Source organism: Xenopus laevis, chromosome 3L (genome assembly GCF_017654675.1).
Source record: "Xenopus laevis strain J_2021 chromosome 3L, Xenopus_laevis_v10.1, whole genome shotgun sequence".
Taxonomy (NCBI): Eukaryota; Metazoa; Chordata; class Amphibia; order Anura; family Pipidae; genus Xenopus; species Xenopus laevis.
Genome location: NC_054375.1, coordinates 60109303 through 60132943, shown reverse-complemented (window position 1 = coordinate 60132943; position 23641 = coordinate 60109303). Strand labels below are relative to the sequence as shown.

Below are 23641 nucleotides of genomic sequence, written 5' to 3'. Positions count from 1 at the left end.
CAGTTAATTTCTGATCCTGAAATGGAGTATTAAAATCCCAATGATTCTACCTAGTTGAAGGGGAACTATCACGAAAATTTAAGCTTCAGCATACGGAAATAAGAAATTCAATTAATAATACAATCAATTAAATATGCTGCATTGTTTCTGAAATAATCAAGTTTATGTTTACTATCCCTCAATCAGCATCTGTTTCTCTTTATTCTGTCATCTTGCAGCAGTTGGGTGTCAGATCCTCATTGACAGTTAGATTCAATATATCTTATAGGGGGGGCTTCCTATCCTAGCAGATGAATTGGAGCTCATTCAAATAACTGATTCCAGTACAAACAAAATCTATTATTATTATTATTAACATGTATTTATATAGCGCCAACATATTGCGTATCGCTGTAAAGTAAATGTGATTATACAACTAAATCACATGAAATTATATACATAGAACATATGGAGTTACATACATCACAATCAATACCGGTACAAAAGGTGAGGAAGGCCCTATGCAGAAAGAGCTTACACTCTAAAGGGAATTGAGTAATACACAAGGTGTGGGAGTAGGCAAGATTGAATTAAGTGGGTGAGAAATGTGGTACTGTATGTGGTGTTGCGTTTGGTAGATAAGCAGAATGAAGGTAGGCTTCTCGAAAGAAGTGCGTTTTAAGAGATTTCTTGAAAGCAGAAAGGTTGGGAGAAAGTCGGACAGACAGTGGGAAAGAATACCAGAGGAGGGGTGCAGCCCTTGCAAAGTCTTGAATGCGAGCATGTGAGGAGGTAATGAGAGAAGAGTTGAGTAGCAGGTCAGTAGAGGAACGTAATAAGCAGTTGGGTGAGTATATAGAGATGAGTTCAGAAATGTAGGGTGGGGCAGAGTTATGAAGTGCTTTGAATGTCAGGGTCATTAATTTGAATTTAATTCTGAGAGGTAGTGGAAGCCAGTGCAGGGATTCACAGAATGGCATGGCAGAAGAAGTGTGGTTGCTGAGGTGTATGAGCTTCGCAGCAGTGTTCATTATAATATATATATTATATAAATAGAGGGGGGGAATTGTTAGCTATGATGGATACTTCCGGGATGTTACTGGTGTTAGTTGGAGGAAAGAGAACCATTTCAGTTTTAGAGAGGTTTAATTTAACGAAGCGTTGCAACATCCAGGTAGAGATAGCAGACAGGCAGGAGGAGACGCGAGTTAGGAGTTCTGGTTTACGATCAGGAGATGCAAGATAGATCTGAGTATCATCAGCATAGAGGTGGTAGTGGAAACCATACGAATTGATTAATTTGCAGAGGGTGGAAGTATAGAGGGAGAATAGTAAGGGTCCCTGGACAGAGCCTTGAGGAACCCCATCAGAAAAAGGCAGGGGAGAAGATGCTACTCCGTTGCATAGGAGACACTGAAGGAACGATTGGTGATGTAAGAAGAGAACCAGGACAGGGCTGTGTCCCGAAGGCCAAGAGAATGGAGGGACTGGAGGAGGAGAGGGTGATCTACAGTGTCAAATGCAGCTGAGAGATCAAGCAGTATTAGTAGTGAGAAGTGATTGTTGGCTTTAGCAGTTAAAGGGTCATTAGTTAGTCGGGTCAAATCTAACAAAATAACTGCCTTTTGCACAAATTCTGCATGTAGATAGACATGATGGGGCCGATTCATCAAGAGTCGAATATCGAGGGTTAATTAACCATCGATATTCGACTAGGAACTAAAATCCTTCGACTTCGAATATCGAAGTCGAAGGATTTAGCGCAGATAGTACGATCGTAGGATTATTCCTTCGATCGAACGATTAAATCCTTCTAATCGAACGATTCGAAGGATTTAAATCCAACGATCGAAGGAATATCCTTCGATCAAAAAAACTTAGGAAAGCCTATGGGGACCTTCCCCATACGCTAACATTGACTTCGGTAGCTTTTAGCTGCTGAACTAGGGGGTCGAAGTTTTTTTTAAAGAGACAGTACTTTGACTATCGAATGGTCGAATAGTCTAACGATTTTTACTTCGAATCCTTCGATAGTCGTAGTCGAAGGTCGAAGTAGCCCATTCGATGGTCGAAGTAGCCCAAAAAAACTTCGAAATTCGAAGCTTTTTACCTTCGAATCCTTCACTCGAAGTTAATGAATCGGCCCCGATGTGTGGTGATTTTAAAGGAACAGTAGCATCAAAAAATTAAAGTGTTTTAAAGTAATAAAAATATAATGCAGTATTGCCCTGCACTGGTAAAACTGATGTGTTTGCTTCATAAACACTACTATTATTTATATAAATAAACTGCTGTGTAGCAATGGGGGCAGTCATTCAAATGAGAAAAGGCTCAGGTTACACAGCAGATAACAGATACGCTCTGTAGAACATAATGGTGTTATCTGTTATCCACTATTTAACCTGTGCCATACAGCCTTTTTTCAATATCCGCCATTGCTACACAGCAGCTTGTTTATATGAACTATATAAGTGTTTCTGAAGCTTAGCAAGCACATCAGTTTTACCAGTGTAGGGCAACAGTACATTGTATTTTCATTGCTTTAAAAGACTTTCATTTTGTGGTGTTTCTGTTCCTTTAATAGTGATCTCTAATACATCCTCTAGGTAAAAGAAGCCCCCCCTATAAGATATATTGGATCTGTCAATAATTATCTGACACCCAACTCCTACATGAAGAGAGAATGAAGAGAAACTGATGCTGAGAGAGGAATGGTGAAGATGAACTTGATTATTTTAGAAACAGTACAATGTAATTGAATGTATTTAGAAAGTTTCTTATTAAGTATCAGTATGCTGACGTTTATATTAAATTTTAATTTTCACAATAGTTCCCCTTTAACTATGAAATATTATAGAATGACCAATTTGAAGCAACTTTTCAATTGGCATTCATTCTTTATTTCTTATAGTTTTTGAATGATTTGCCTTCTTCTTCTACTCAAATGGGGTCACTGACCCACAGCAGCCAAAAAACTATTAACTGTGAGCACTGTTAAGTGCCTATCCTACTCATATTCCAGTCTCTCACTGACTGGTTGCTAGGGTACACTGGACCCTTGCAACCAGATAGCTGCTGAAATTCCAAACTGCTGATCATAGCTTACTATCTAAAAGGAGAAAGGGGTGTGAGACACAAGATGTTGAGTTTAGTGATGCATTTTTATGATGTGTGTGATGATAAAAAAACACCTGTAAAGAATAAAGAGAATAAAAAAAGGGTTGAAAGGCATTGTGGAACTGTAGTCTTGGCTGCAGAGCAACTGACTACTTCTAAATTGTTTAACAGTACATGGAGGCAAACACAACAATGAGGGTAATAGCAAGAGACAAGCAGATACTGATTTCAGCAGCAATAACTTAATAATGTATATAGGTAGTGATCTAATTTCGATCACAATACCTATAATGTAAATTTAAAACATCCCTTTAACATTAAAAAAGCCGATTTGGGCTATTTTGCCAAACAATATGGATGCATGCAGCTTAAAAAGAATCAAGTTCAATGGGGTTTTTTTTTATTATTATTATTTGTAATAATTCTCAGCTTTTTGAGTTTCCCATACCAGTGTGTAAAGGTTGCTTATAATGAAATGTTCTTTCATTATCCACAATGTTATTATATTTGGGTTCACTTTAAATCCAAATATCAACTTAAAGGCATTACACATAAACTGACAACTGAAACATGCAATACAATACACTTTAAAGGAGAAGGAAAGCCATTAACCACTTGGTGAAGTGAATGTATTTACTTACCTGAAATCCCAGGCCAATGCTCCTATCAGTATAAAACTGCACCGGCCCGGGGTTATTCCAACGAACACCATGGAGAGCTTCTCTTCCCGGCTACTTCTTTCTTCTCGCGGCTGCGCATGAGCATTAGAGTGAAAAGCCCAACTTTCTACTGCTTTTTCATTCTACTGCGCATGTGTCTGCCCTGGAAAATTTTGAAGAAAGAAGAAGCCAGAAAGAAGTGTTCCGTAGTGCTCGCTGGAATAACCCCGGCCCATTGCAGTTTTCTGCTGATAGGAGCAACGGCCCGGGGTTTCAGGTAAGTTAATACATTCACTTGGGGGTGCCTAACATTTGGCACCCCCAAGTGGTAAACGACTTCTTTAACAGTACTTTTGTAATTCTTTATTCGGTGTGAAAGTTTTCAGTGTCATGCATCATACAAGGGTGCAATTATTTTTCAGTAATGTTTCTGAATGACTGTATTAAAACAAATCATATAATGTGAGTAATGTGAGAGTTTATTAGAGTGTAGGAACACATTGTATTAAAGGGGGACATTGCCTAAAAACAGTTTTTCAATGTAATTGCCTATTAAATACAGTATATATGTCTGGCTGATTATTTTGTCTGACTCCTGAAACAATGGAGCAGAAGCCAACAGATCTGGAGTAATGACTTCTACTAAATTGTGTCCTATACAGAGGAAAATAAATTACTGTAAGTGATTAACAAACCTTATTGTTACACGCCAAGCCACTAATGTTTGCCGTGCCTATTCAAGTTTCTTTTCACACTGAAAAGAAATCAAGCACTGTAGTTGCTTTATTTTCTCCTTTACCCAGATAGTTTGTAATTTGAATATAAACAGAAATTTGCTCACCTTTTCCCTTATGGTGTGCCCCATTGTGTTTACTAATCACAGAGAGTACTATGTCTGGGGATACAGCAACAAGCGTCTTCCAAATATTTTGTGTGTAGAAATCAACAGTATGGGCCCCAGAAATCTGTAGAGTTCCATGTAAAAAATGAAGTAATTTCTTCACAGCCTCCTTTAGCTGGTCAGTGCTAACTTCGCACAGTGATGGAAACATTACTCTATAATAAGAAGAAATATAATAGAAAGATAAATATTGGACATCGGTAAATAATTTATTATAACCTAAGTAATGCCTTTAAAAGGTTGTTATATAGGGTGTTTTATAATGACTCTAAATATGTACACAGTGGTAAATATAAGGGCAAAATAAGATAGATAATTTATATCTCTGCAGAAAACCATTGTTACCTTTAATAATTGTACCTTTTTTGGAGCTCTCAGTACACCTATGGACACTCTCAGTGTTAGAAACAAGTGATGAGCATGTTCAAAGTCATCCCCAAATTCCATTAGGATGTGGGAAACTAATCACTGCTCTACCCTTACAAAGAGAAAGATAAACTGCAATCCCCTGTCAAGTTTGTTGAGCTGTTGACTGCTCACCTACAATATAGGAAGTCCTGGATGTGTGGGAATGCCATACAGATCCAGGCCTGTGGCTAGGGTAGACACCAGGCAACCCTAATTATTTGGCGGTACAAAGGTGCACCTTTGCTGACCTGAAGCTCCAATAGTTTGTTTTTATCATTCACCACAAACAAGCAGCACTGGGGACTGAGTGGCCTAGAGACGTGAGACTTATTTCAATAACCCTGTATTTTTTTATATATATAAAATGCATTTTCTCTATATAATAATTCCAACCTGACACCGATAGCAAAAGAGGACTCGATGGCGGAGCTCTCCCCACTCCTTCCTCTCTCCCTCGTCCACCGCAGCTATCGCGGGATCTCGGTAACTCTCAACCGAGTACTCCAATACTTCCAACCAATTATCCGCTGGCAGCGCTGGTAGACATATCCACGGGAGGCGGTAAGAATAATATCAATATTCGGCTTTATTTAAACATACATTGTGATATAGCAGCAGTGGGAGTGCGGAAAACTAACGCGTTTCGTGCCCCAAACACTGGGCACTTCTGAGGAATATGTCTACCAGCGCTGCCAGCGGATATGTCTACCAGCGCTGCCAGCGGATAATTGGTTGGAAATAATTCCAACCTGGCCAATGTTTTTTCATAATGGAGACTTTCCAAACTCTTTCTCAGCTTAGTTGTCCTTCTTTGGGCCCTCTTTAATTCAATAATATCCCATTTGAGAGCTGGAGACCAAAACGGTACAGCCTATTCTAGATGGAGCCTTAAAAGCACTCTGTAAAGTGAATTACCTTCTCCTCCTGCAAATCTTTGCCCCTTTTAATACAGCTCAAAGCCTTGTTTAGCTTTGCCGATGCTGAGTGGCGTTGCTTGCTACAGCCAAATTTATCATCTACATGGATCCCTTCTCAGTTATGGATTTGCCTAGTGCAGTCCTATTAAAGATATAAGTGGCTTGCATATTTTTTTACAACCCAGGTGCGTGATTTTACAATTAGCAACACTGAATCTCATTCTTGTGTTGGAAATGCATTATATGTAACGTTTTCATTACAAATTATCCATGGTAGCTGTTATTTGTTGCACTGAAGTGCACAAAAGTGAAATGGAAAGCACTTCTATGGTACTGGTACATGTATCTACTGGTGTATTTCTCATTCCCAATTGTTTACATTTCTCTGATATACCAGCCTCACATCGAACAGCTATTATTGTAATATCCCTGAATTACAAATTATACTGCACACACTTACTTAGTACATGTGTCCGCTTAGTAAAACTCCTGAGCCAACATCCCTGTGCGTTCTCTCTATTACAGCCCTGAGCAATCGCTACAAGAGCAGAAATAAACGCAAAACTAAAGGCGCTTACAGGCTGTCTGACTCGCAGAGACCTGCCAGCTGCTGTTATACAATTACTAACACTTACATGAGATGGGAACAATAATAGAGAGATGGAAAATACGTCAGTACGCTGACACTCCCCCAATTACCTGCGCTACTGGAGATACGTGCACTCATTGGTAATCGATTAGCTATCCCTAGGGCTGCTTAGTGACGTAATAAGGAAGCGCCGGTAGTTGGCAGCGTGCGGGACTATGGAGGCATCGGAGAGGCAGTCTGTGAAACGCAAGGGAGGGAGAGATGGCTTTGAGAGGCAGAGTGGAGGCGTTGGAGGTAAAAAAGCTAGCCGTGGAGGCGGTCAACCAGATGGTGGGCAGAGAAAATCCGCCATGAAGGACGGAAAAGGGACAGGGAAAGCGAAGAAGCATTGGAGACCGTACAAGCAAAGTGTGATGGCAGGCAGTCAGAAGGAAGGCAAGTTTTTCTCCATTAACTGTGTGTGTGTGTGTGTGTGTGTGTGTGTGTGTGTGTGTGTGTGTGTGTGTGTGTGTGTGTGTGTCCCCGCTGTGTGTGTCCCTGTGCTGAATTCCTCAGCATAGGTTTTGCATTCCAATGCAGCTGTTGCAGGTGTTCTGTTTCTGTGCTAACACTGTCCATCATTTATTGTACTGCATATGTAGGGTGCTTTCTACTTGATATTCCACTTTCCGCTTTATTTATGAGACTTTTAATTTCTTTAAGCACCATCTCTCTCTTAATATTGCTCATTAGGTTCTGGACTTTTAGTATGTATGTATAACTTGTATTTGTAAAGCGCTGTTAAGGAGCTGCAGCACTGTACAGTGCATAAAAGTACAATATATATACATATAAGTATACACGGGGAAACAAATCACATAATAAATATATACAAAATCATAGGACAAAGAGCTGAAGTGCTATGTGGTAACAGACATCGTGGGAAGGAGGTCCTTGCTCCATGGAGCTTACAGTCTAAGTGGATGGGAGGCTAACATACAGGTACAAATTGGAGATAAAAAAGTGCACAAGTTAAGGCATAGTCAGTTGGGACAGGACTAGGCTAATATTATAGTCATCTAAAAGGTAGAGTCTTCGTTTTTTATGAAGAAATTAAGAGAGGATTCCTTACGGAGGAATTCAGGGATGGAATTCCAGAGGTAAGGAGCAGCAAGATAGAAGGGTTTGAGACGAGAGTTGGCAGTGGATGTGGATGGTGTGAAGCGAAAATGGCTCTGTGAAGAGCGGAGAAGACGACCAGGAACGTATAGTGAGACGAGAAGAAATGTAGCGAGGAGCAGAGGAGTAAAGGGCTTTTGGGAGATTTTTTTGCCTAACTCCTGTAGTAGTGAGTGGCCTGGCATTCCCATGACACTGGGAGATCTCCTAAAATAAGGACAATTTGAAATTATGAATGTATACCCCTAAGGTAAATAACCTGTTCTAATCATGCTTTCATTGTTAAAGCAGGTCATGCAGTACCTTGCACAAATTCATAGGCCTAATGGATCTTTAAATGAGAATTGTGGGCAGATAAGATACCTTAGTGGTGTCACTAGAGTATTCTAAAATGATTTTTAAATGATTTTTTTTTTTTTTTTTTGTCTGATCATGTGTTAATAAACAGTAGAAATCACCAGTCGGCACACCAGATGACACAGCCCATTGATCAATGTTTATTTTACACTTTTTTCTTTTCTTGTAACTGGTATTTGTATGGCTAATACTGTACCGAAAGTAATTTGCACAATTTACACCCAAAACATTATCTAAAAACAGGGCAGAGGGAGAAGACTACCATAGTGTGTTATCCCATATACCGAATAAGTTTTAAAGGAGGTAAAATAACAAGTATTTAATGCACAGTCTTCTGTCTCACAGATGGGAAACAGTCACTCATTTAAGGTAAATAGCACTCCAAATTCGTCCAGTTCATAGAGAGGCAAGATCACTCAGTAATCATTAAATGATTTCATGTTAAACAACATAATGCCAGTTGGCTACTTACAAATTTCAGTGTTAAAATCAGCATTAAAAAGACAATTAGTCGAAATTCATTAAAAGACACTGAAAACTCCTTCCTCTACCATGTTTACAGTTCTTTACATTTTTGGGTTAAATTGCATTAAGGTGATATGGACTGGGTGTATGTGATAGAAACAGATTTAAAGGAGAACAAACCCTCACCTTGTGGTGCCACTGTAGCACCATCCATACTGAAAGATAAGTGCACCATTGTTTTTGTTTCCAGCTTTGAAGTTGTTGATGGTTGGCCAGGTCCATGTGCAGTGTCCCAGGGCCACAAGCTGCCATTCAGTATCAGGGGCCTGCTCAATGATCACTGACAGTGCCACCAACACCCATGCACAGGTTTGCAGTTTGTGAAGCTGCACAGTTCATTTAGGGGAAGAGTTCTATTCCCCCAATTTTAAGTGATGGTTTCATGTGTTCTATATAATGCATATATAAGCTTGTAAGTAATTTATCTATTGGTGAATAGTATTGATACTTTTGAGGCTCAACCAATGGCATTTTTTTTAAGTTGAACCCACTACTCCATAGTGGGATTCATGTCAGGCTAGAGCAGGGATCCCCAACCTTTTGAACCCGTGAGCAACATTCAGAAGTAAAAGGAGTTGGGGAGCAACACTAGCATGAAAAATGTTCTTGGGGTGCCAAATAAGGGCTCTGATTGGCCATTTAGTAGCCCTTATGTGGATTGTCAACCTACATTGAGGCTTTGTTTGACAGTGCACCTGTTTTTAATACAACCAAAACTTGCCTCCAAGTCTTGAATTCAAAAATAAACACCTGCTTTGAGGCCACTGGGAGCAACATCCAAGGGGTTGGAGAGCAACATGTTGCTCACGAGCTACTGGTTGGGGACCACTGGGCTAGAGGATATGTCAGTGATACCGTAGAAATCACCTGCACAATCAGGATAAAGGCAATTATTTTGCATCACTATCAAGAGTTATACTCCATGCAAGCAGTGCCATCAGTTTACAAAATCTAAGTTCCATTTTTTTGAATAACACAATAGTACACATTGTTTTACTGACTTATACCCTTGAAATGTAGATTCATCCTAAAAGTCATAGTGCGACATAGTTTCAAAACCCAATGTGTAATTTCTCTAACTACAGAGGAATGCAATTTTAAACCTTATGTAACAGTTTCATTAGGATTAAATGTACTGTTCCGTTTGGATGTTAACAATTGGGCATCATTAAACCAATTAAATCTCTATTCAATTTTCTTCCTCTTCAGGAAAAGGGTTTTCTTTGTGGAGAAAACAAAAGATCCAGCTGGAATATAAAAAACTACTAAGGAAACAAAAGAAGCCCAGTACTGTTAATGAAGATCTCTACAAAGACAATTACCCTGAACACTTGAAGCACCTGTACCTAGCTGAAGAAGAAATGCTGAAAAAGAAAGAAGAAAGTAGGAAACCAAGAGCTAATGTAAACCCAGAAGTTTTGGAAGAAGAGCCTGTTGTTATGTAAGATTATACCATGATCTGTTCTGTATTTGGTTAAAATAGTATGTATTAAATGTCACTCGCTTTTCCTCCAAGAAAGCTGCGAGTACAACTTTTAGTCAACAAGTGCATGAAATGGGACTTTGTCGGAAGAGACGTTTGGCTTCTGGCTTTAATGTGTTCTGTTGCATTACTTTGGCGATGGCAACAAACTAAAGTTGTTACTGCACCTAACAAAAAAAAATTGCCGGAAATGCAATGAGGTTGTTACATTCTCATATGCTATAAAGCACAACTATACATTTAACAAAGAGCATAAACAGTTGTGAGGCCTGCAGGCAGACAGCTTAAAAAAATTGAATAGGTATAATATTTTTCGATAATTTACAGTATAGTGTAATATGCCATTGACTAGTGCAGCTGCATTTGTGTTGGAGAAACCAATTTAATTCCCTGCTTATTTGATATAGTATACTTATTTAATGCACCAGCTTCATTCAATAGCAGATACTTGGCACCTCAGAAATGTTTACTTTGGACATCCAAAAAAAAAAGGAATCGATTTGGAAGAAGTTCTGTACATTTTAAAATAGATGATCCTTTTTTTTCTGTTTGATTATACAATATAGTGGTAGTTTTGTGTCAGGAGAGGTGGTCACTTGAGGCACCAGAGGACCACAAAAATGATAAACATATAAAACATTTGCACATATAATCTCATCTTCACTGATCTGTGTGCAGGCCAAAGAGAAAACAGAAGAAGAAGACCTCCAATCAGAAAGCAAAAGAAGAGTATGAAAAAGTACAACTTGAACGTGCAAGGAAAAGAGAGGTAATGTTAGTCAATTTTTACTGTCGCATTCTAATTTACATCTTGCTCAGCAGTAACATTCTTTATCATCATTAGATATAGGTATTTAGATATGCTTATGTTTAATGGATAATTTCATGTTAACCTCTGTCAGCATGTTTTATTTTAAATTGTGTGCCTATAAAAAAGAAAACAACATTCTAAGCAATTTATACATTCATTATAAAATTTCTATGGTGTTTAAATTATATGTATATGTATTGATATTGAAAGCAGCGTTTGTCCCTTTCTATTCTCTGCACGATGGCTGAGACTGTTGATACAATGTAATACAAGCCAGCTGATTAACAGGCCTGTCTTTGCTGGGGATTTGCATTATTTAAAAAGTAGGGATGCACTGTATCCAGGATTTGGTTCAGGATTCGGGCAGGATTAGGCCTTTTTCATCAGAATTCGGATTCGGCCTAATCCTGATTTGCACATGCAAATTAGTATCAGGGAGGGAAATCGCATGACTTTTTGTCACAAAATAAGGAAGGATTTGGTTTAGTATTTGGCCGAATCTTTTACAAAGTATTCAGGGGTTCAGCTGAATCTAAAATAGTGCATTCAGTGCATCCCTATTAAAAAGTAACCACAAGAAGTTGTTTTTACAAAAAATAACTTTTAAAAACATTGAACATTTTCAATAAATGTATCTTAGAATTATGTTTTTTATTAGGTACATTTTTATTTTGGGGTTGACTTACCCTTTAAAAGTAGCAATGTTTCTTTACACTAAGTAAGCAAAGTACTACTAATCTACTAAAATAAACCGTAGTTAAACACCATGAACTGAGGCAACTTTATTAAATTACATAATTCAAGCTTTACTATTTATGGTAAAAAAAGAAAGAAGCACTGCAACACAATTCATTTATAATTAATATAATGTATTTTTACAAAATAAAATATATGGTATATGGTATATCATCCCTTAGTTAAATTAGATCACAGGCACTGGTGTGTCTTGCAGAACCCCCAAGTATCTTATAAAATGTTGAGCATTGAAGCTGCAAGCATGGCCAGTTTCACATTAGTGATCTCACAAAGATGTATATCCTTATCTGCAAATATGATTTGCTCCCTGCACAGCTGAACATAATAGAATGTATATTCTCATTTCCTCTGAACCTTAACATTGCACAAATATAGGTGCCAATTTCACACAATTAAGATTTATCAGGACAGGCAGCCTAAAAAGACAAGATTTGAACAGCCTTTAAAAAAAAAAATGTATGTATGAGTATAAAGAAGGATGATTGATGCATTTTAAAGATCTAAAATATGGAGCTGTCAAAGTTTTTATATAATATTTTAGGCATTTTAATTCTAGATATAAGCCAAGTACACTCAGTGCCCTGGAAGCTACGGGTGTATGTTTATCAAAGAGTGAAGTTAGAGATCAGCACAACCACTCTCCATTCATTTCTATGGGGTTTTTTAAAAGAGTATTTATCAATGGGTGAAAGTAAAAGTTCATCCTTTGATAGATACGCCTTTCAAAATTCTATAGAAAGGAATGGAGAGTGGCGGAATTTCACTCTAGTGGACTATGGCGATCTCTAACTTCACTATTTGATAAAAATACCCCTATGTCTTTGTTCTACTTTGTACCAGGAGCATTTTCTTAAATTGCTCTTGTACATCACACCTCTATTGTAATAGCTTAAGCTGGTCAAATAAATACACTTGTTTGGCTTTTTGGCCAAATGAGCAGAGCGTTGCCCAATCTGACCACCCATCTTCTGACCCTTAAGAAGAGGACAACATCTAGATGCTGTTGCAGCCCTTGTCTGACTGTTCTCTAACCTACCTGATAGACATCTTGCAAATTGTTGGACAGATATGGATCAAGCAATCTGTTGGGAGGGCCACATGCATGGGCCTACAAGCTGCCAACCTGGTCTGGTAAGGCAATACACAGGCTGCTTATTAGCTGCTGCCCTTTCAGACCAAGTTGGCAGCTTTTATCAGCTAGAATATGGCTATATTTGCTCTACTTCACATAGTCACACAACATAAACTACACAAAACAGTCCTAGCTGTGTTTAGAATGTTTTTATTAAAGTTCAATTAATTAAAAATAATGGCTTTCTTGTAGACCTACACATAGGTAACATGCAGTATTGCTACTAAATACCCAGATCAGTCGTATCACTATTTTTTAAATTCTAGGAAGCAGAAAAAAGAAGAAAACAAAGGGAGGAAGCAAAAGAGCTTTACAAGAAAAAGAAAATGGAATCCTATAAAGTACTCAGCACAAAAACCAAGAAAGGGCAGCCAAACTTTAATGTGCAAATGGAATACCTTCTCCAGAAGATACAAGAGAATGCCTGATAACTTTCATAATATCTCTGCACAATAACTGTGTGCTTGTTTTCTGTATTTTGAAAATATATGCTTTTTATGTATTTAATAAAAATTGTCTTAAAATCTTTTTGAAAAAGAGCTGAATTTAAGTTGAACTGTAAGGTATGGTATCATGTGGAGTAAATGAGAAATACGCTTCATTCATATTTAAAGCCTTCATTTTTAAAAAAAATGCTTTTACTATTTAAGGACTGTAAAGAGTTAGTTACTGGACCCCTGCAATGGATGTTCACTAGGAATTCACTGAATCTGTCATGTTGTACATATACTGTATACTCCACAAAAGATTTGGCCAAATCTGGATCCTGATTTCTATGATTAAAATTAGGAGAAAAAAAAATGCATCATTTAAGCAAAAACTTTTCCAGTTACATAACTTGAAGGGGCTGATTGATCAACACTTGAATTGTAAATTTTTACCTTGATTCAAGTTCTTTTTTGAGCTAAAACTCATAACTTAAAGTATTTAACTAAAAAAAACTCAAATGGAAAACATTGGCATCTTAAAGCTTGCAAGGTCATGTAGAAGTCTGTGGGAGCTGCCCTAGGCAAAATGTATTCAGTTTCAGTTCCTCGAGTTTTTTTTTTTTTTTTTTTTTCTTGAGCTTATAAATTTATGATTTCAAGGTATTAAAGTTTTTATTTGAGTTTATTTATGTTAATTCATTTTAGTAAATTCACAAACATTCAACTTTTGAAATGTGTTAAACTTGAACTTCTACAAACTCATAAGTTTGTATTTTGATAAATCTTCCCCCATAAGGTTTCGCCATAAGGTTTCGCCATAAGGTATGGTTAAATATGAATCCTGCAAAAAGTGCAAAAAAAAAAAATGTTTAGGACCTATTAAATCACTTTTTGGTTATGCTGCTCCACTTTGGAATATATACTTCTCTGTGGTTGCTAAGTTACACCAGCAATAAGGTATTTATTTTATCTCCAACTTGATAAAGTTAGTGTAAATATAAAATTCACCTTCGTTACTGGAGATTGGTGATCAAAGCGCAAGCAGCGCATAATAAGCAAATCCTCATCTCTCACCTATGCATATACAAATTGCAGGCTTCTAATGGGTCTCTGAAATTGATTCAAATTTTGCTCCTTTAGGGTAGGGGCACACGGCGCGATTTCGCCGCGATTCTGCGCTAAGCGAGTTGTCGCTGCGTTTTTTAAGCCGAAATAGCTTTGCTAACTTTGGCGCTGGCGTCAATGCAAATCGCGGCGAAATCGCTGCGCTAATTCACACGCGGCGATTCGTTTTCTATTGTCGTCCGAAGTTGCCTCGCTGGGCGTTTCCGGGCGACAGTAGAAAAAGAATCGCCGCGTGTGAATTAGCGCAGCGATTTCGCCGCGATTTGCATTGACGCCAGCGCCAAAGTTAGCAAAGCTATTTCGGCTTAAAAAACGCAGCGACAACTCGCCCAGCGCAGAATCGCGGCGAAATCGCGCCGTGTGCCCCTAGCCTTAGGGAAACCTTAAATAAAAATAAAAACATGCCTGCAAACATTACAATTGTAGTAGTAAACCAACTTTATAGCATATAACTTTATTATTTCTATTCCCATATCACCTGGTTTTTCTGTGCATATTATTTTGCCAGAAGGTGTTGTTGTTGGGTAAAGTAAGAAAGATAACCAGCTGTGGTTACCACTGTTTCATTGTTACCAGAAGCATTAACCCATTGGCCAAACCACCCGAAGTATTTCAATTAAATAATATTAATAATAATACACAACAAAAAATATAATTTTCCATAGCCTATATTTTGATGGAAACCAACATGATCACCCTTTTTTACTTGGCAAAAATGCAGAATATATTTACGTTTCTAATTCTGTGTAGATTGTGCTGTATCGCTACAGGGTATACATTTGCAGTATTTTTGGTATCGAAAACCAAAGGAGGTATATGTATAAGATCCGTTATCTGGTAACCTGATATCCAGAAAGCTCCAAATTATGGAAAGACCATCTCCCATACATTGGAAAGATCTGTTATCTGGAGAAATCAAGATCCTGAGCATCTGGATAACAGGTCCCATATCTGTATCTTTAATATAAATAGGAAGATATGTACACACTAGAACAATGCGGACCTGCATTAATCAACCATGCAGTGGAACTCCTAGTTACCTTCCTATTGATCCTCTCACTTTCCCAGTAATCAAATTATCCTTGCAAATAACTGTATAGGGTTGCATCCACTTGGGAGAGTTCACGAAGATCCGAAGTTGTGCACAATTTACCGGCCGTATATGCAGCAGAAAACACATTACACTACACAAGGCCAGGGAACCTTAATAAAAGTATTCTAATGCCCTACACATGTGCCCACAGTATAGTTTAGGTGCCATATGTTATCAAATGTAGGGGGGAAGGAGGGTACCCTAAAAAAACAATTTGATCTTTTTCAGCCTATCACCCTATAAAAAGTAAAAGACGCCAGCATTTTTTTGGGACTTAGAAAAAATGTAAACTTTTTTTGTACCAATCCCTATCTATTCTATTGCACTTCGCCTCGTCTGAGGTGGCGAAGTAAAGTCTGGCGATAGAGGTAACGTTCACGAAAATCCGCAACTTAGTAAATTAGCGTAGTTACGTCCCTTCGCCAGAGCGCAACTTTGTCTGGCGTAATGGTGCGAAGTAGCGCTAGAGTAGGTCTACTTCACTAGCGAATTTACATCAGCACCCGTTAGTAAATCGGCGAAGTGGCAAAATTACATCACACTGGCGAATTTTCTCTAGCCGCTTCGCGCTTAAGTAAATTTGCTTAATAGCACTGTGATTTACAATGTATTCAGGTATCTTATCCCTTATTATTCCCTCCAAAAGCTTTCCCACCACTGATGTCAGACTAACAGGCCTATAGTTTTCAGGCTGAGAACGGGATCCGTTTTTGAAGAATGACACCACATCAGCAATTGGCCAATCTCTCAGCACCAGGCCATACCATGGGTGGGAAAAAAATAAGAATCCTGAACCAGAGAGTGCTTCTAGAGACATCTACTGCTGAAGCAAATTGTTTTAATTAGCTGAAATGCTGCCTCCACTTTGCTCTGGTGCCCCACTTGCTTGTTTTTTTCAGTTACCCTTCTATAAATCCTTCCTCTGATCGTAATGATTTCAGAAAGTTAACCAATGATTGAAGTGCATGTGAAGGCATGATTAATTCCATTCTGTCAAAAACTAAAAGCTATTGAAGCCAAGGTTGAATAAAATAATGCAGTTGCAGGTTTAGGGGCTTATAACTCAATTATAGAGCAGAAAAACACTTTGCAACCTGTAACATGCATGTACAGTGATCTAAACAATGCTAAAATTGACTTGGGAAAAAAAAGATTTTCCACTGGGTGGCAGCATGGAGCTATCTTGTGCAAAGTAAATACACTTGAAAAAAGGACCATAACCTTGCAAGGTAAATTTTATAAAGTTTTTTTTTTATTGACAGTGCACTGGAGTAACCAGGGAAACAGAGAAAAACATTACCATTGCGAATCTGTGTTTTTTGCATGTATGGGCGCATAGGTTTTTTTTATGATTATGTAAAAAACATTGCAAAGTTTGCCTTAGTCCTGACCAATCAGCTGGGCAGCAATTACATTTACATGTTTTGCATGATAAAATGAAATATCTCATTGGTCATTTTATTGCTCAAGATTATTGTTATGGATGACCTTGATTTCTTTACATAATAAGCAACTTATATTCATAGACTGTAAGCTCAGGGCAGGGACCTCTTACCAACTGAGTGTTCAAACATTCAGCATAGCGTATTCAGTCTCACTGCTTAATTTAGGATGCACTGCCCTTGCTTTTCTTTCTGCCTTGTAAAGAACTGCGATCATTTGTGACACAGTATGGATATAAATACAATATAAAACAATGGAGTGAACATCACATTATTTATGTTACATAACAGAGTGTTTCCAATTCTCCTTAGTAGAGAATGGACTATAATTATCTGCAGTTTAGCAGTTTCACAGTTGTTAGATAGATAGCTCTTCAACACATTCAGATCAGGCAGTAGAAATCATCTCACTCTGAGATACATTCAGTTCAGCCCTTCTTAGGTAGAATAGTACAACCTATCTTGGTAACTCTTTCCCCAGCACTAGAGATCCCACAGGGGTATCTTGCTCCTTAGCACTTTCCCTGCTCCTGAGCTCAACCACTCATGTTCCTGTCTGGCGGCTTGCAAGGGTGCCAACCTCAACTACTCACCTTGTTGGAGCTGGAAAACTGCTCACTAGCTGAACTGCCATTAAATTTTGCTCCTAAAGTAACTATAAGACAACATTTCTAACACTAAATAACACTGTCCCTAACCAGGGCCTGTCACCTGCTCAGATTTAGTCCTGTACCCACCTCCCTGGCAGAGGGGATCCAGGAAAAGAGCCCTGAGCTCATGTGTGCTCTCACTTTTAACCTTTTTAACGCTGCCATCTACTGGGCAAACAAACTAGTTCAGATTACTGATAACATTCATGAAAAGGTCTTTCACCCAGGGCTCACTAAAGACCACTTTAAGTGTCCAAACTGCAGGGGGAAACAGCCTGTGGAAATACCTAACCTTCAGGTTCTCTACATATAGTTTTTCAATTATTTGCCTTATTCTTCTGATTCCTTTCAGCTTTCAAATGGGGGTAATTTGCACCCTAGCAGCCAGATTGCTGAAATTGCAAACTGGAGAGCCGCTAGACAAAAAGCTAAATAACTCAAAAACCACATTCCCTACATCAGTGCTGTCAACTGGCACCCCCTTGTGTGACCCCCACATGAAAGTCTGCCTGTTGTGACTGCTTACCTTGTGTAAGAATTTAAAGTTATCACAACTGAGATTAACTGGCCCCTGCATTGTTTAAACCTCAAATTCATGTTTTGTTCACACCTGTAATCCCCCCTGAATTGTTCTCTATTGTTTACTTCGGCTGCCATTTGCTCCCTGTGTGTGCCATACTCTGCCTGCCCTGTGTGTGACATATCCTGCCTGCACTATACTACCTGTGGGACATGAGCCTGGTACCATTTGGAAATTAGGGGCCCCTAAGGTGTTTAATCATGTGCTGTGGGTGCTGCGTTATCCATAGGGGAGGATGAGGCATATGGATTTAAAGGAGAAGGAAAGTCGTTTACCACTTGGGGGTGCCAAATGTTAGTGAATGTATTTACTTACCTGAAACCCAAGGTGCTCCTATTAGCAGAAAACTGCACCGGCCCGGGGTTATTCCAGCGAGCACCACAGATCAATCCTCTTCCGGCTTCTTCTTTCTTCGCGCGGCTGCGCATTAGAGCGAAAAGCCGAACTTTAACTAAAAAGTCGGCTTTTTCATTCTACTCGCATGCGTCTGCCCCAGGAAATTTGAAGAAAGAAGAAGCCAGAAGAGAAGCGCTCCGTGGTGCTCGCTGGAATAACCCCGGGCCGGTTTCTGCTGATAGGAGCACTGGCCCGAGGTTTCAAGGGTAAAATCCATTTAGGCAGGATCCTATTCATATACCAGGGCTCTAGTCTGGAGAGGGTGCTAGTTTATGTATCCTCTACATACTGTATATAATATTATAGGTGCAGTTTTTTTCAGTGGTTAGTGCTGCTGCCTTGCATCATTGGGGTCTTTAGTTTGATTCTCCACATGTCTGTGTGGGTTTCTACCATGTGCTCATATTTCTACCCACATATAAGTAATATTTCTTGCAGATTGGCTGACCCCTGATGAAAATGACTATAGTGCATGTGAACTCTATGGATGTGACAGTAGTGAATGATGATCAAGCTCTGTAAAGTGCAGTGTGACATGTCAGACTATATACTGTATATATAAAAAAAGAAGATAATGAATGTAGGTTGCCTCCTTTTCACCCCGTGAAATCGTGGCAGGGGATGGGCAGTGATGCAGCTGGAGCAGATTGTGGCGTCAGGGGTGGGACTATGATGCGGAGATCGCCGATTGGCTGGTCGCCACGTCAATTATAGGTGCAGGGCCATATTTACATAGCAACATAGCAGGTGCCCCTAGGCCCGCTGACGTTTGTCGCCCACTGAAATTTTTCGCCCCTGTCCCCTCCCTTTTATTCCCTCAAATTTTCATAATCGGGACCAGAGCAATAGGGATCGGTGCACGAGAAATTTCAAAAACTATCATATCTCCTGCACATCCTCAGTGATTCTGAACCAATGTGGGTGTGGTTGGGCAGCATGCCACCCCCTAAAATCCTGCGACTTCGCAAAATGAAGTACTTCCAGTGCCATCCTGCCGGCGATTTTCATTCTAGCCGGCGGGAAGGCAGGGGAGACAATTTGGGGAAATTAGTCCCCCGAAGAAGAGGAGTTTTGTCGCCGGGTGACTAATCTCCCTGCATTGCAACGTGTCTCTGCTGTTACAGAATATCATTTATCCATATATTTTTTTCTTGGGGTTAATTGTATCATTGCCCCTAAACAAAAGACTTGTATATTCTTTAATATGCCTAACCAGCACACAAGATAACTACCTTTCATAAAATAACAATTTTTATTTTTTTTAAGCAAATTTTGCCCTGGTTGCAGTTTAACATGATCCCCTTAGTACTACTTTTGGATTTTATGTACAATTACAGACTACTAATATCCATTTAATTCTCCTTTGAAAGAAATGTCTATTTTAAATACCTCCTGAAGATCCTTATTAGTGGTTTGTACTTCATTGGGGTCATTATCATGAAATACAGCCGCTGTTGCTGATTCCCAGGCAACTGATAAGGCGAATGCCATATGGTGTGTGTCTGAGGGACCGAACAAAAACCACAAATATTCAGTTAGAAAATAGCAGATGCCAGTTCTGACTAGCGTTGTGCATCTAGATGCTCTAGCATGGAGTACAAAATCATGTATTTCCCAGTATATAAAATATCAGTTGATTTTAATTTGATAATTTAATATATTTGTCATTTTTTGTTTTGTAATATACTGGAGGCTGTACAGTGCTGGATTTGTTTATGGTGCAGAATACAGCAAACAATAGACTGTAGATTTCTTCAAACACCAAGAATTTCATAAACTTATTTAGTTATATTTGTAAATGTATTATGCCCATCCATCAGAATGATGCAAGAAGCAATAACTTATTTCACCCTGTTAAGCATACATTATCCCGGTAAGGCAAATATATACAAACAATATATTTATGCTTCATGTTCTAGCTGCTTATTGTTTGCTACTAATTATGTTTGTATAAAAAGACAGTTATTTTCCTTGTCATATTGCATATAAATGTAGTTATCCAATGTTAAGCTTGTATTTAGATTTTGTTTTCTTAGACTATATATACTCACATAGAATATTTGTAGTTAATTTTAGCATGCACTGCCTTATATATCAGCATATTTGTATTTATTATGTGAACACATTTATACAGGTTTATCATTTTTCTGCATGTCTCTGTTATTATTTATAAGAGCTGCCATACAGCTTCTATTCTACATAAACTGTGCTTCCCAGTGACATCTGTTAAGAATTGTAAAATGCTTATGACACATTATTTAAAGTGCACTTAATACTGTATTCTGTCTCCTGAAGATATACAAAGTCAAATATGACCACCAACCCACTCACACTTACAAACACACATTGAAATAAATTCCATACTGTCAAAGGAGAAATCTGTTGAAGAAAAGTTTCCACAATTTCATGTATACCTATTGTAGAAACGATTTTACACTATGCATGGAGTGTCATAAAAAGTAAGAAAAAAAACAATGTTTCAGTATATAACGACACTCCTGACTCCTCTAGGACAAGGGTCCCCAACCACCGGGGAAGGTCCCCATAGGCTTTCTAGGCAATTTGGGATAGAAGGAAAATCGTTCGATTGATAGATTAAAATCCATCGAAAAAAAAAAGTATCAAAGCAATTGGAAAAAGTCTTTATTTCTGCTGAACTATCTGAAAACAACTGGACTAAAAAACTTTTTTGGAAGGTGAACATCCCCTCTTTAAAATTTTTCATAAATCAAATCTTTTGCTCAGATGTTGGTTTGAGATCGTCCATCTATCAAAAATTCTTTATACTTTAGCCAGTATGAAGACTGTTCTTTTCAAAAGTTTCCAATGACCTTTCAAAGAGCTTTTCGTTCTAGAATCAGTATTCTTTAAATACTACGAGGTTTGAAACTTAACATTAATTCACTTGTAAACTGCATCAGCATTAACATTTCCCACAATTAAGTGTAAACATTATAACGCTTTACAAGAATTTTGTTATAGATATGACCACCCTGCAACCAATCATGTAGAGAAAAATCCTTTTTGAAGGAAAGAATTTATAATGACAGCGGGGGAAAAGCTTGCAACATCAGAGCAGAGGTTCACAAACTGTGGGGGTTGCCCTCTATTTAGGGCCCAAAGCAGCGGAGGGGAGGGAAAGCACGAAGGCTGGCTAAGATATGGGGTGATAGAGTATTACAATGTTAACGTTAACACCTAAGTGTAATCAAATGTTTTCTGTGAACCAGAAAAAAATATTTGACCTTTGTTAACCAATCTAAAAACCTTTTATTTAGAGGTGATCTAGCTAAAAATTGCTTGCTATTTCCCAATGTAAGAATACAAGTGATGGCTAGTAATAAATATTTCTCACTTTACCAGCTATACCCAGTCAAGATCCCCAACAGCACAGATTTAATAACCCTTGACTCTGCTCATCCTGCCACAAATATATCTTTTTTCTCAAAGCATCTACCCTATTACTACAACTATGGCTGCTCTTATGAAGAAACCTCATCCAATGAGGTTGGCTTTTTTAAATAATAGTCTTTGAATTAGGCAGCTCTCAGACAAAGGATTGACTTTGTTTGTAAACTTGTATAATTTTGTACATTCATATTTATAATTCTGATAAATACCCTTTTAAAAAATTGTGCAATGCAACATACAATGTATTGTTTATTCTTTTAGAGCCACAACAGTCTAAAGTAGCCAGTTTAAATTCTATTTCTTTGAATGTTAAGGGAATTGTATGCAACTAAAGTGATTATTCTTTCTATCTCTGGTTAGTAATCCCTAGAGGGGGCTGAAATCACTTCAGGGATGCAATTATTCCAAACTGTGTATGATAAAATAAATATTTGAATCTACTGCTCATAAAAGATTTTATCCTGTTAGTTTTAAAAACAGCCTTCAGGAAACATTAATGAATGATGTTATGCTTTTTCTTACCCTAACCCTCCAGAGATCAGGAGAACAGATCGGAAAAACGAACATATAGCAGCGTAAAGCGAGTCAAAGGTAGTTGCCCTTGGCAACAGAATCAACATGGCCATGGAGGAAACATCAAAAGAGGTATACAAATCAAATTGAATGTGACATTTTTACTTGAACTATACAAATTGGCAACAACAACGAAAATCCAGTCTCAGTATAGAATAAAGATAAATTAGTTCTGTGTATTTTGGAGACATTTTTTAAAAAAAATCAAATTTCAATTGACCTTCAGATCTGTAAAGATTGGAAGAAATTAGAATCCCGTTAATATGGCAACAGTTTGAACAAATGTTGAATTATTTTATATTGAGTGAATCTTGTATTTATGAAACATGCCTTGCTTTCATGGCTATAGCAACCGATATACCTTGGAAATCCTTTGCAGCAATGTTGTCCCTGGGGGAAATCATTTTAAAAACGAATACTTGAAAAATGGTTTCACGACAGTAAAACTGTTTGAGATTTGTATTTATTTATGATTTATAAGTGGCAGAAAAGCTCAAGCTGAAAAAATAAATATCAAAATATCATGACAGTATATGAAAATTGCAAAGTTTGCACTAGGTCTTGTTATGCATGGCAAACTATTCATATGTAGAATTTACTAGTTTTCTCCTAGTCAAGTATGTAACTGGCATTAAGAATTACTAGAACTAATGCAACCTTACCATAACATTACATCTTAGGGGTTATATACTTTTTCCTGGGGCACAAGAACATGACCCTTTGTAGTCATCTAAAAAGAACTTGCACCTTGGGAAGTGCTGAACTCTGTTCTTTGCACTGGATTGAAAATCTGGTGCAATGAGCAGACTGCAGACTGCGGAAGGCACAGACCAGCCTACCAGGGCCCCATTGAGGCCTGCATTCCTGCTGCTCCTTAACGTGTGGGTCTAAAAGACACCCCTCTTGGATAGAGTTTGGTCTAATACAGACAGCACTCTATTCAAGGGGCTAGCTACCAGTGTCTGTGCTCCAATACTGCCATAGCAGAAGACAGTGAGCAAAATACAAAAAAAGGACAGATTGCAGCCTTTTTTGCACTTTACACTTTGTGTGAAAAAATGTCTCAGACAGAAAGTTGTATGATGAATGATTTTTAAAACTGTCCTTTTTTAACGCAGGTATTGGATCTATTATCCGGAATGTTTAGGACC

General features: G+C 38.2%; 2 protein-coding genes across 4 annotated transcripts in view; one reads left to right on the top strand and one right to left on the bottom strand.

Annotated features, from left to right (window-relative positions):
* Positions 1 to 6799, bottom strand: part of mettl25.L (methyltransferase like 25 L homeolog) — a 95537-nt gene extending 88738 nt beyond the window's left edge. Inside the window, exons 1-2 of one of the 3 annotated variants that reach the window (XM_041586293.1) lie at positions 6681 to 6799; positions 4597 to 4811 (exon numbers count right to left, since the gene is read on the bottom strand). In XM_041586293.1, coding sequence (XP_041442227.1) covers positions 4597 to 4807 — 211 coding nt within the window. In that variant the 5' untranslated portion in view covers positions 4808 to 4811; positions 6681 to 6799. The other 2 variants (XM_041586294.1, XM_041586292.1) reach the window with 2 other exon arrangements.
* On the top strand, positions 6678 to 13320 carry ccdc59.L (coiled-coil domain containing 59 L homeolog). The gene is made up of 4 exons (XM_018252370.2): positions 6678 to 7005; positions 9820 to 10051; positions 10772 to 10862; positions 13059 to 13320. Exons 1-4 carry the CDS (start codon positions 6786 to 6788, stop codon positions 13218 to 13220), a joined length of 705 nt encoding a protein of 234 aa, XP_018107859.1. The 5' UTR covers positions 6678 to 6785; the 3' UTR covers positions 13221 to 13320.
* The last annotated feature ends 10321 nt before the right edge of the window (positions 13321 to 23641 follow it).